The 12,282-nt window shown below is 37.7% G+C and overlaps 1 protein-coding gene across 1 annotated transcript in view; it reads right to left on the bottom strand.

Moving 5' to 3' along the window:
- SYNE1 (spectrin repeat containing nuclear envelope protein 1) overlaps positions 1-12,282 on the bottom strand; it is a 284,981-nt gene that overhangs the window by 152,512 nt on the left and 120,187 nt on the right. Inside the window, exons 49-56 of the mRNA XM_015821883.1 lie at positions 11,753-11,908; positions 10,777-11,068; positions 9,847-10,019; positions 8,980-9,289; positions 6,090-6,254; positions 4,326-4,682; positions 2,224-2,360; positions 921-1,098 (exon numbers count right to left, since the gene is read on the bottom strand). Coding sequence (XP_015677369.1) covers positions 921-1,098; positions 2,224-2,360; positions 4,326-4,682; positions 6,090-6,254; positions 8,980-9,289; positions 9,847-10,019; positions 10,777-11,068; positions 11,753-11,908 — 1,768 coding nt within the window. The remainder of the gene's footprint in view (positions 1-920; positions 1,099-2,223; positions 2,361-4,325; positions 4,683-6,089; positions 6,255-8,979; positions 9,290-9,846; positions 10,020-10,776; positions 11,069-11,752; positions 11,909-12,282) is intronic.

Below are 12,282 nucleotides of genomic sequence, written 5' to 3'. Positions count from 1 at the left end.
AAGGTAACTTTTCTATGTGCTTTCTCCTCCTCGCAGCCTTGTAAGTTATTAATAACTTACTTATTTTTATTATATAATTTGTTATTAATAGCTTACAAGGCTGTGAGGAGGAGAAAACATATAAAAAGTTATCTCTGTATATAATCAACATTTACAGAATCATGGTTATTCAGAATAGTACTTAAGGACCAGGGAAAAAATATGAGTGTTTGTGGTGTGAACCAAAAGGCTCCACAAAATGTAAATAATTTTGTAACTCCGCAGAACATCGGCATACATAATTTCAAAAATGAACCTCGTCAGAGAATCCCATTTTTCACATGTTCTTTCTTGTGGAGAGAATTGTTAAGTGTTCCCACAGGTATAGCAAGTTCCCAAACTAAAGTACAGGCAATTCTCGATGTACAACCACAGTTGAGCCCAGAATTTCTGTTGTTGAGTGAGACATTTGTTAAGTGAATTTTGCCCCATTTTGTGACCGTTCTTGCCATAATTGTTAAGTGAATCACTGCAATTGTTAAGTTAGTAGCATGGTGGTTAAGTGAATCTGACTTTCCCATTGACTTTGCATGTCAGAAGGTTACAAAAGGTGATCACATGTTCCCAGGACACTCTCATAAATATGAATCAGTTTCCAAGCATCTGAATTTTGATCACGTGACCACGGGGATGCTGTAAACGTCGTAAGTGTGAAAAATGATCATAAGTCACTTTTTCAGTGTCGCCGTAACTTCGAACAGTCACTAAATGAACTTTTATACGTCAAGGATTACCTGCAAACCCTAACTATGGCATTTAGTAAAAGCAATCCAATTTCATAAGCTATACTTTGAGACTAGCTTGTTTCCAATAAACATAATTAAAATTAGCCACAATTTTTCTGTATTCAGGTAACATGACAATTGAATTTGAAGAATTACCTGTATTTTCTGTATGTTAGCTGTAACATCACTGACATTTTGAGGCACATCAAAACATTTGGCAGTAGTGATTTTGGAATTGACCAGCCATTGCTGAAAATCTCTGAAGACTGTCCTGAATCTCTGCTGCAAGGCCTGCTCTTTGCTTTGGCATCCCTTTGAAGCTTGTAGACAAAGACTTCAGGAACCATGTTAGTCAAATAGAAATATAGATTGGGGTTATATTAGGAAGAAAGAAGTAGCTACAACGTTTCACATGATACATGGCCTTTCAAGCAAGGGTGATGGATAATGAAAAAGTGACGTCTGACATGGGCAACAAAATGAAAATATGTTCTTTAAAAAGTGCCTATATTTCAGAGAGAGAAGAGAGAGAGGGAGAGGGAAAGGGAGAGAGAGAATAGACAGACAGACAGAGAGACACATTTATTTTTGCAGTCCATCTATTCTGCAGATACACCTGGGGCATAAATTTATAATACCTATGAGCACTATATTGCTTACTCCTGATTTATATGGTGATTCTCAAAAACTTTCATTAGCGTTGTAATGATCCAAGAAAAAACGTTGACAATGCTACATCAGTCTTCATCCCCGTGATCATGTTGGGCCAGGGATTTTGAGAGTTGGACTTGTACTTATCTTAAGGTTATCAGATTGAAATATAAACTTATAGTGTGTTTTATATAACAGAACTATATGGGGTCTTCATGTGCTAAATCAGAACAAAATAGTGTCCCCTACATTAGCATCTGTTATCTCAAAGAGGGATTCATTTTATTTTGTACTGGTGTAATATTTTAATGTGCTCCGAAACACATTTAAACGGTAATTACAGTATAGCAGAGCTTCGCAATGTAGATGGGAATACAGGATAACCCTCTACAGAAAGATCTTGATTTACAACCTCAATTGGGACAAGAATTTCTGTTGTTAAGCAAGGTGGTCATTAAGTGAGTTGTACCTGATTTTACAACCTTTTTTGCTGTGGTCATTAAGCGAATCATCACAGTCATAAAGTGAATCATGCAGGTGTTAAACAAATTCAGCTTTCTCCATTGACTTTCTTGTCAGAAGTCAGCTGGGAAAGTTTCAAATGTTGATCACGTGAACCTGGAATACTGCAAGCATCATAAATACATGCCAGTTGCCAAAAACCTGAATTTTGATTATGTGACCATGGAAGGTACAACAGTCGTAAGTTCAATAAGAGGTCATAAGTCACTTTTTTTTAGTGCTTTGAACAGTTACTAAATGTACAGTCATAAATCAAGAACTACCTATACAGAAGATGGAAACTTACCTATTATATTCTTTAAATAACTGGGAAACCTTTGCAGAATAGCTGCTCAAATCTTTGGAAAACCGGCAAAGATCATTTAACTGAGTCTTAATATCATCATTAATAGACTCGGCCTTTGTTAGGGCATCCAGCGTTTCCTTTATAAAACAAAACCACAATCAAAAATTATGTTTATGTAGCACTGGTAGCATAAGTGCTCTCACCATTTTTATATAAACTTTTAAAAAGTCTGATAGGATAGCAAACTTCAAGGGGGTCCTTGAAGTCAAACACATGTCCCTCTCAGGAGAACTCTTGATGCCATCTGCTTAATCAAAAGAACTTTTACTAAGAATCTAACATTCCCACGCAAAGCAACAAGCTAGTCTTGCCCCAGCAGCCAATATAGTACACCTATATTGTTTTAAGAACACCAAAGCACAGGACAGGTTGTTTTGAGAACACCAAAGCACAGGACAGATAACAGTTCATCTTTGAGGCACAGCAACCTTGGTATCAGGATGGAACAGGCTGGAAGGAAATCCATTCCATCTTCGAAGACGATCCCCCTCGCTAATTCCAAAGCAGCTATAGCAAAAGCGAAAGTATGCAAAAATGTTTCCCCAAAGCGACCTCCTACCCACCTCCACCAGAATGGAAGGGTACCTGAAAAAGGGGACCTGACACATGGTCTGACATGTTTTAGGGGAGGTACAGTCAGTCAAACACATTATCTAAAAAAGCAAATTGTATATCAATTCTTAGATAAACTCCAGGTTTTTAAAAATTGCAAATTTTATTATTTTTGGGCAGATAAAAATTCAGTAATGACACATATATTGGAAAATGCTTTTTCTGTGGGGATGCTGCAAAGGTCATAATCATGGGAACTGGTCAAAAGTCACTTTTTTCAGTACTGTTGCAACTTTGAATGGGCATTAAACAAATGGCTGTCAATTGAGGATTCCTTTATAATTTTTTCCCTCTAAGAAGAGGAAGATTTTAGTCCAATTCTCACTGGCTGGATGTAATGGCCTCCCACTTTAATTACAAAGTGACAGGATAGTATATAAAAGTGTTATTTCCCTTTGAACTGTAGTTTCTCTCGCAGTGTTCAACCTTCCTACAATACACCTTTTTGTGCTTCGTTTATATTCCAAAGGAGTTTAGGAAGCAGGGACAGTCAGGGCATCTGTGGAAGTTGGAAAAACAGAGAGCACCCATCGCCATCCCATAAAACCAAGCAAGCTAATAGAATATATTTTGAATTACACTAAAACTTAGAAAAGATGTCTTTTTTTACCATACAAAAGACTTATGTACACTATTGAGGAAAGCATCCTGGAAAACTGAGTCTGCTTCTGCTAAGAGGCTCCACGTTTAGTTTTTAAAAGATCAATGAAATGCAGTGTGAGTACACACAAGAAACTGTGAAATACTTCCACAACATTGGTGACATCCCTGCAGTTTTATATGTAAACGCAAGTGTCTTGAAACTTCAATGACTAATAGATGCATCTGGATTTTTGAAAACACCATGGATGCAGTCACAAAGTGGTTATTCTAAGAGATAGAAACAGTTATGAAGCACCCATTTTTTTCAACATGACCAAGCCAGAGTGCTCATTTCTAATTTCTCCCTTCTCTGGGAAGATGGATATAATTCCCATCAAAGTGCTGAATCTAGCAGCCACCCATTATTTTCAGGAATATCTTATAACAGCCTTTTGGGAAGCAGGGGGATTTAATTATTTTTTTTTGCAATAAAGATGTTACAGCTGGCACATTTTGCTTTGAAACATTCTACTTTCTGAAACTAAAATACATACAAAAAAAGGGGGGGGAGAATCTAAGTGGAACAAGCACAAAGATGTATGTTACCTCCTTTGGACTCCAGGCTGGAGACCCTGCAGTTATAGGCCAGTCCGGTGCTGCAATATTAACTTTTCAGTCAAGAGAGCACTTAAAGTTCTCGTTTTTGCATTTCTTGTGTCCTGTACTGTTTTTGTTTGAATGAGAACTCTCTTCTGGCCATTAGCAACTTCTCTCTCCTCCCCCTGCAAACACACACACACACCTCCCATCAAAGTGTAGGACAGCCTCACAGAAAGAAAGCAGTTTACCTTTTCTCGGTGCCAGCATTCAACCAGCTCTTGGTCTGTGTGCTTACTGTCCAGAGGGGTCAGGCCTTCAGACCAGGTTGCAAGCAACGTGCTGAAGCGCTGCAAGGCCTCTTCCAGAAGAACAGCTTGAACTGCAAACTCCTGCTCTGACCAGGCCATCTGACTCTCCAGTTCCTGCAGCTTGTTTTGGGATTGGAAAGCATTCTCTTCCCACTGTTTCCAGTCGGACTGGAGGGCTTGCATTTCGGCGTCCATGTCTCTGCCCCCTTGAACGCTTGTGTTCTTTTTCACGGCAGGAGCCAGCGTTTCGATCCTGTGGAGGCGACCCTCACCAGTCTGTCTGGAATCTATCAGCTCCTGCAATGGAATATCACCATGGTAACTGAAATGGCCGGGATCCACTTCAGCCGAACAAGCCACATGCAGCATTTTTACAGAGCTGTGAACTGCTCACTCCACAACTGTTGGCAGTTTCACCAAAAGTGTGTGCAAGCTGTGCTAAAATGTAAGGGGAAAGTAAAAACAGAAGCCCAGGCAGAAACAAAACAAAGCAAAACTATGCCTAAGCGAACAACAATCAGATACTTAGAAGATACTTAGAATCCAACAATCAGATACTTTAAACAACAACAATCAGATACTTTAAAAGATACTTAGAATCCAACGGGAGGGGGGGAGGAGTAACAATTTTCTGAGAAACGCGGATTTCATTAAAATAAACAAGGCATCTGGTTGCTTTTAGAAGTGCCATCAGCTTAACTGAACAGAAGAAGCAATGCGGAATATAGCAAAAATATTTAAGCAAGTTTGTCCACTCTGTAGTATCATTATTTTAATGAGAAAAAAACTTTCTTATTTTAAGCATTTTATGCAATACTTTGTTTTAAGTATTAGATAAAGTGGCAACTTTGCTACATGGCATATAAACTGGATTTGGGGTGAACAATTGTTTCACGGTTTCTTCTGTATTGCTTTATAATTGCCATTTTGATCTACTTAATAATCACTGTTTACCTGCAGAGCCAGTCTTTATAAATATGATTAAATAGAACTATATGCTCAGCCGAATATAAAAAAAAATATGTTGGATTTTTCTAAGGATAAAGGGTTCTTTCAATCTACAGATACTGTAGTCCTCAATTTACAGCTTGCTAACCAAGGCAATTGTTAAGTGAGTCATTCCTGATTTTATGACTTTTTTGACATGGTTGTTAAGTGAATCACATAATTGTTAAATGAATCCAACTCCCCCCCCCTTGACTTTGCTTGTCAGACCTTACTGGGAAGGTTGCAAATGACGATCACATAACCTTGGGATGCTGCAACTGTCGTAAATTCATGTCGGGTGCTAAGCAGCCAAATTTGATCACGTGACTGGTGGGATGTTATGACAGTTATAAGTGTGAGGACCAGTCACTTCTTTCAGTGCTACTGTAACTTTGAACGGTTGCTAAACCAACAGTTGTAAATCAAGGACTATCTGTATATAAGATTTTTCATCTAATAGAGGGATCCCAGTGGCAAAATAAAAGCTTTTTTTTTTTTTTGCAGAAGTCCCTCTTTCTTGTTCCTGTGTGAAAAATTACTGAGAGAAAGAGAACAAGAGAATTCAGTGCCTTCCATTCTGCTGCAGGAAGACAGTCAGGGGAACTAAAAGTGCCCAATCTGGTTCTAAAGAAATTAGAGGGTTTTCTATACTTAAAGCTCAGAATATCTTAACACATATACAGAAATTAATAACGAAACTACGAAACAATTTCTCACATTGATTTTGGCTAATTTTTTCTGTATGGCAGACAAATCTCCTGATGTGTCTGACCAGCGGTGAAGCTCTTCTTTTGCTGAATGAAGCCAATCAGAAAATTCATGCACTGCATCGAGGTGTAACAGATGGTCTTTTACAATATCTTCAGCTATTTTCATCTTTTCCTGTAAATCAAAAGGAGACACTTCAAAACTGTGTTTAAGGAACTGAAACAGTATTTTTCTTCTGCTTGATGCAATCAACCCAGATTGGTTTAATCTGAAAATAGTGTGAAGAGAAGTGGTTTGCTATCACTATTATTTTTGTCTAATTATACTGTTGGTCAAAAATGACTAATACCATCTAGAGCAGTGATGGCAAATCTTTTAGACACCAAGTGCCCAAAAACTGCCCTGCCCCCCACCCCACACCACCCACAGGGCCATCTACCGCCTCCACGGCCCGCCATAGATCCCCCAGGCGGCCCTGCAGCACCATGGTGGCCACGCCCTCTGCCTGCAACCCGCAGCATCTGCGCACAACAGGACGCAAGGGCGGAGTCTTGCCCCTGCTGCCCAGCTGCCATGTCCTTGGCTGTGCTACCCTATGCAGGCCATGCACAGGGGGTGTCTCTCCTGCTGGTGAGGAGGGGGCTGCAGGGAGAGGGAGGGCTGGGGTGATGATGCACATGCCCACAGAGAGGGCTCTGCGTGCTGCCTCTGGCAGGTGTGCCATAGGTTCGCCACCACTGATCTAGAATTTCAAAGTTGATTTTAAAAATATTATGAACGCTGCATTTGTGCAAATAAATAACTTTCTGGTATTCATTAAGGAAGGCCTCTATTTTTAAGCTCATGGACAGTATGATTTTGAAATAGGTGCAGCTACTTAAAAAAGTTGATTCATTAAAGTAAATCCATTTAAAACAGTCATATCTTTTTTTCATGGTTGTGTGGACACTGTTAAGATTTCATGCAGTTTTTATCTGTTGGATGAGTAGTACAGAGGTGTCATGAAGTCTGAAGCACTCTTTTGAATCATTTTCAAAGAGTGCCCAGCCCTAATATCGTTATTGCTGCCTCACATAATAAGACTAGCGAAGCATGGTTCTCTCTGTTGTAGAGAAACAAGAGATTTATTATCAATACAAGAGATTACTAATCATACAATGTTTGAGCTTGTCTGATTAAATAAAGAAAAGCTCCCTAATCTAAACAAGGTACAATTTATACACAAGGTTTTTATAGCTCTATTGAGTTTAACTCTAAAGTTAACCTTAAACTTCCTCCCAAGAGCTCTGGGATTTTGTAAAATGATGAAAGTAAATATATAAGCACCAGTTTGCTGTTAACATGGAAGCTGTTATGGGACTGCTTGAGAAGAAGGGGAAAAATCAGAAAATAAATTACAGAAAACAGCCAGGAGAGGAAAATCATATTAATTGAATTTAATATAACTTCATTTAATTTATTTAGCCGTAGTGGCACAGTGGTTAGAATGCAGTATTGCAGGCTAATTCTCCTGACTACCAGCAGTTCGATCCTCACCTGCTCAAGATTAACTCAGCCTTCCATCCTTCCAAGGTTGGTAAAATAAGGACCCAGATTGTTGGGGGCAATAGGCTGAGTCTGTAAACTGCTTAGAGAGGGTTGTAAAGCACTATGAAGTGGTATATAAGTCTAAGTGCTATAGTGCTATTTCAAATATACGTATGGTGGCCCATCTAAGAACACAATTCTGGATAGCTCACAACAATAAAACCAAAAAGAAAAAGCAAAAATCTGATGGTTCAGCCATTCACTTTCAATGCCTTCAACCTCCACTGACTTCTATCTCACCCTTTCCTAGAGCCTGGAGCAGAGCCAACTTTTTATGGCCTTCTGAAAAGCTAAAAGAATGGGGGCTTGTTGGATTCCTTGTGCAAAAGGATTCCACATGGCAAAAAGGACCTACTTCCTAGGTCACACCAGAAGGCAACATTTAAGGGAAGGGGCCCAGAATTTCCCTACTCTATCTGATCTTGTATCATCTCAGAGACAGATGATCATGTAAATTATCTGACCTTTTGTAATATAGAGCTTTAAATGTGATAACCAGCACCCTGATTTTACTGATAAAGAAATTTGAATAGTGTAGCTTTGCAACAATGATATAATAAGGGCAACTATGAGGTGTACAACACTAGTGAAAGGAAGGAAGAAGAGATTAAATAGAAAATATGTAAACACTAACTCATTACAGTCAAGGAACTTTTTATTCCTTAGCCATTCAGTCTCAGAGACTGTACTGCTTCTTTGTTCATTAGACCCTGAAAATTTTCTGAATGTATTAATAGTTTCCAGAATTGTAACTATTGCGTGGGCTAAGATATTCTCTTGCATCTTTCTTTTAAGTTGGAACTAGTAGCTTTCTAAAATGTAGTTAAATGTCATAAAAGAAATGACATTCAAACATTGGGTTTCCCTCATTATTCAATTCTCTGTTCAATCTGTCTTCTATTCTTTTCCTGCTATCTGTTCTACGCTCTCTCCCCTTCCTTTGTTATTTTTAGTTGTTTTCATGACTTTGACCCTACTTGTTTCATTTTGGGTGATAGTTATGTTGGATTTTTTCCATTTTTTTTCAATGAGATCTCTAGTTCTATTTCAAATCAGAGATCAGGCCCACACTAATTTATGTTTTACTTCAATTACAAATGACTGGATTGAATTAATAAGTTCAGCTGATTTTTTTAAAGCACATTACAATTTAGCATAATGTGTGAATCCTGTCATAGATTCATTGGATCTGTTTGGTAATTCATATAATTATGTTGATCATATAATTATATTAGCATACATTTTAACCTTTGAACTTTCTTAATTAAAACTTCTCTAATTATGGGTGGCCTACATATTACAAAATCTTCACCTTAGCAACCGTTGCAATATTTGTGAATTGTGTTTTCAACTCCTCTTGAGCAGTTTCTCCAAAAGAATCATCCTGTGTTTTCTCGTGCAGTTCTCTGGCTTTTACTATGAGCTGGTGTAGGTCATTAGAATGCTCTTCCACTTCTGAAACAATAGCTTGGAAGCAGTCCAGCTGGGAAAATTTCTCTTTCAGGCCATTCTGAGGTTCCAAAGGCTCTTTCAATTTGTGATCTATTGAATCCAACCACTGATCCAGCTGACTTTTCTTCTCCAGGTGGCAATTCCACTGATTTATGACAAACTCCAGTAAGCTTAATATAACAGAAACACACATTGAAATCAAAATATGAAAAGTTATTAGGGAAACAAATTGAGTTTAAACATCAAGAATGTTGCAAAATGTATGTTCCAGTATGATTCTCTACTTGTAGATAAGCAAGAATAAGGACATGCTATGAATATGGGGGAAGGAAGAAAAGGCTTCTCAAATGATTGAAAGGGCGGTTAATAAATTTTTCTGCATATTTTATATAAAATAGTGCCTTCCCTTCCTTACTTCTCTTAACAACATTTCTGTTGGGGAGGGGTAGGAAGACTAATACTGCCATTTCTTTAATTCATTCTATTCAATGCTGGATTTGAGGTGGTTTCTCCAGGAGCTCTCCATGTCTCACATTACATTTTGAGAAGGTCCTAATTTTCTCTAGTGAGGAGGAAAAAGAGGCAGGAAACTTCCTTTTATGAATTTCCCCCTTTTCATTAATCTTGGGTTCTGAGCAATATCTTTTACTTAAGAGTTAATTCAGGAAATCATAAAGTCTCAATGAAGAAAAATGACCAGAATGAAGCAGCAACATAAAGGTTTTACCTTTGACAGCTGACCGAGGTGCTGACAATGCTGCCCCAGAGGTCTTTTAATCTTTGCAGCTGGCTCTGAATCACTTTCTGTCCCTCTTCATTACTTGTTTTAAGGGCTTGTTCAGCTTTGCCAATGGCCATGTTCAACTTGACCTCTCCTTCCCCTTTCATTAATAGGATTTCCTAGGACACAAAAGTTCCAGTTCAACACTTTTCAGAGAATACCTAAAACCATCTTGTGCATGGTTTTACCTGTTCTGCGGGCATGACAAATGGAAAAAGTTTTATCCAGGTAGCTTTGTCCATTGGGAATATAGTAACCTAGATTTTGCTCCCTGTTGATTGTCCCTTAGGGGATTATTATCATAAAATTATGTAGGTATTTGTTATTATGAGAGACTTTGTAATGATCTTGAAATAATACTTTGAGAATGGATGGGTTGTTGGTGACAAAAACTCATGGATATTTTCTTATTTGGAAATCAGTATTGGATTGGCATTTTACCACTGATGATGATGATGATCATCATCATCATTTCATGATGATATTAAAAACTCTCTGAAAATGTTCCATATTAACTTTTATCCAAATATAACATGAATTAACAATAAAAAGTAAATATAAAGGGCAAAGTAGAAAAAAATGGATAGAATTATAATTTAAATACCTCGTTTACTTATTTCCTGCCTTTAACTCAATGTAGTGAACCTATCCAACACACCTTCCTCCTACTATTTTCCCCACAACTATAACCCTGTGGGTAAGTTGGGCTGAGAGAGAATGACCGGCCCAAGGTCACCCAATCAGCTTGCATGTCTGGTCCTGGCTGGTCAATCATTGACTTTGGGAAACAGTTTCAATTTTACCTAAATTTTAGTCAAAACGTTGTTAAGACAAAAGTTCTTTGATGTCAGTACTTCTATTCTGTTGCTATTTTACCTGAATTTGGAGGTGTCTTTTCTCCAAGGTCACTTTGTCCCCAAGGGTGCCCTCAGCACAGCTGAGTTTTTCTTGAACATCCTTTACCCAGGTCCACATATCCTGCAGAGCTTCCTCCAAAGTCTGGTGATCTTGGAGGGCTATCTGAGAGAGCCGCAGCTTCTCCTTTACTTCCTGGATTAAATTCTGATAAGCAGAAAACTGCTGAGAGGCCAGGCGAACCTCCATTCCAGTGCTGTAGTCTTTCTCACTTAAAAATTGTGCCTTTTGAGAGAGTTTATCAAAGGATTCTCTAAAAAATAAAATGTAAAAAGCTGTTATAAATGCATCTATAAATATATAATTATGAATACATATGGGCAAACCATGCTATTGCAGAAAGATGTCAAAATATGGTTTAGATATGAAAGCTAATATCTTCACACAAAAGATCAAATCGCAATCATTATAATTATTAAAAAAAATTGGACATTGCTAGATGTTACATTCAATTCCTGGTCCCTATTATGAGCACTGATTCTCAGGCAACTTAAATTACTATCTTGTTGTTTTATATGATGTGATTACTTGATACCAACAATATAAGCACTGTATCAGTCCGTTGTTAGAGGTGAATATAGCAGAAAAAAGTGGCAAGCTTAATCTGTGCTTTAAATGTGCATTGTGATGAGATCAACCTTTTTCAGAGATTCTAGAAAAATGGGTATAAAAATTACGTGCCTCGCTTTCAAATATGTGAACTACTTTCATTTATTTCTCAATAGAACAATACGAATTGTGCCTTATAAAATAAATTCATTATTAGAACCAAATTCAAATCTCTGTTATTTATTGAATTCTGTAAATAATGAAGTTTGCAGAGTTGTGGCTTTCTGCTTTCAGCTGTACCAGACCAGCAAATAAAATGTAGGGTCATTGTTATAATGGTACGGCAGATAAAAAGAGAAGAATTAGTTAATAAATTATGGTTTTATACCTTGCAAGCAGAAGTTCTTCCAAAAAGGCTTCTACTTTCTGTACCTCATCTTTCTTATCTGGGATGTGCTGTCTGTGTTCACCCAGAGCTTCTGTGTTTATTCTTTCCTTCTTTTCACGAAGCCACAAACTCCAGCTTTTACACTGGTCCTCAAAACTGTAATAAAACAAGCAAATAAAACAGTACCACTATTGTTAGATAAAAATACAGGATGCAACATGCACCTACTTGATCTGTATGTATCTTAAAAATAACACCAATTTTTTGAACAACACTGACAAAGAACATACTTCTCTATAGCTGTAAGTATTCTAAAAATACTTAACAAGGATCCAAATATGGCAAAGCAAACCATGAGAATTATTGTGACTCTGGAACTTTACCAATTCTAAACTGGCACGGTGTGCAGTTATCATCACAGTCAATGAAGAAACTGAAAATACTAGGATGATTGCTCCCAAAAAACAGTTTTCAAGCAATTAAATCTTCGAATGATAATTATGTGAGCAGTAAAGTAGGTCCATTACACT

Source organism: Protobothrops mucrosquamatus, unplaced genomic scaffold (assembly GCF_001527695.2).
Source record: "Protobothrops mucrosquamatus isolate PMUCROS unplaced genomic scaffold, P.Mucros_1.0 scaffold_168, whole genome shotgun sequence".
NCBI classification, from domain to species: Eukaryota; Metazoa; Chordata; class Lepidosauria; order Squamata; family Viperidae; genus Protobothrops; species Protobothrops mucrosquamatus.
Note: the sequence above shows the minus strand (reverse complement) of the source record. Positions and strands in the feature narration are given on the sequence as shown.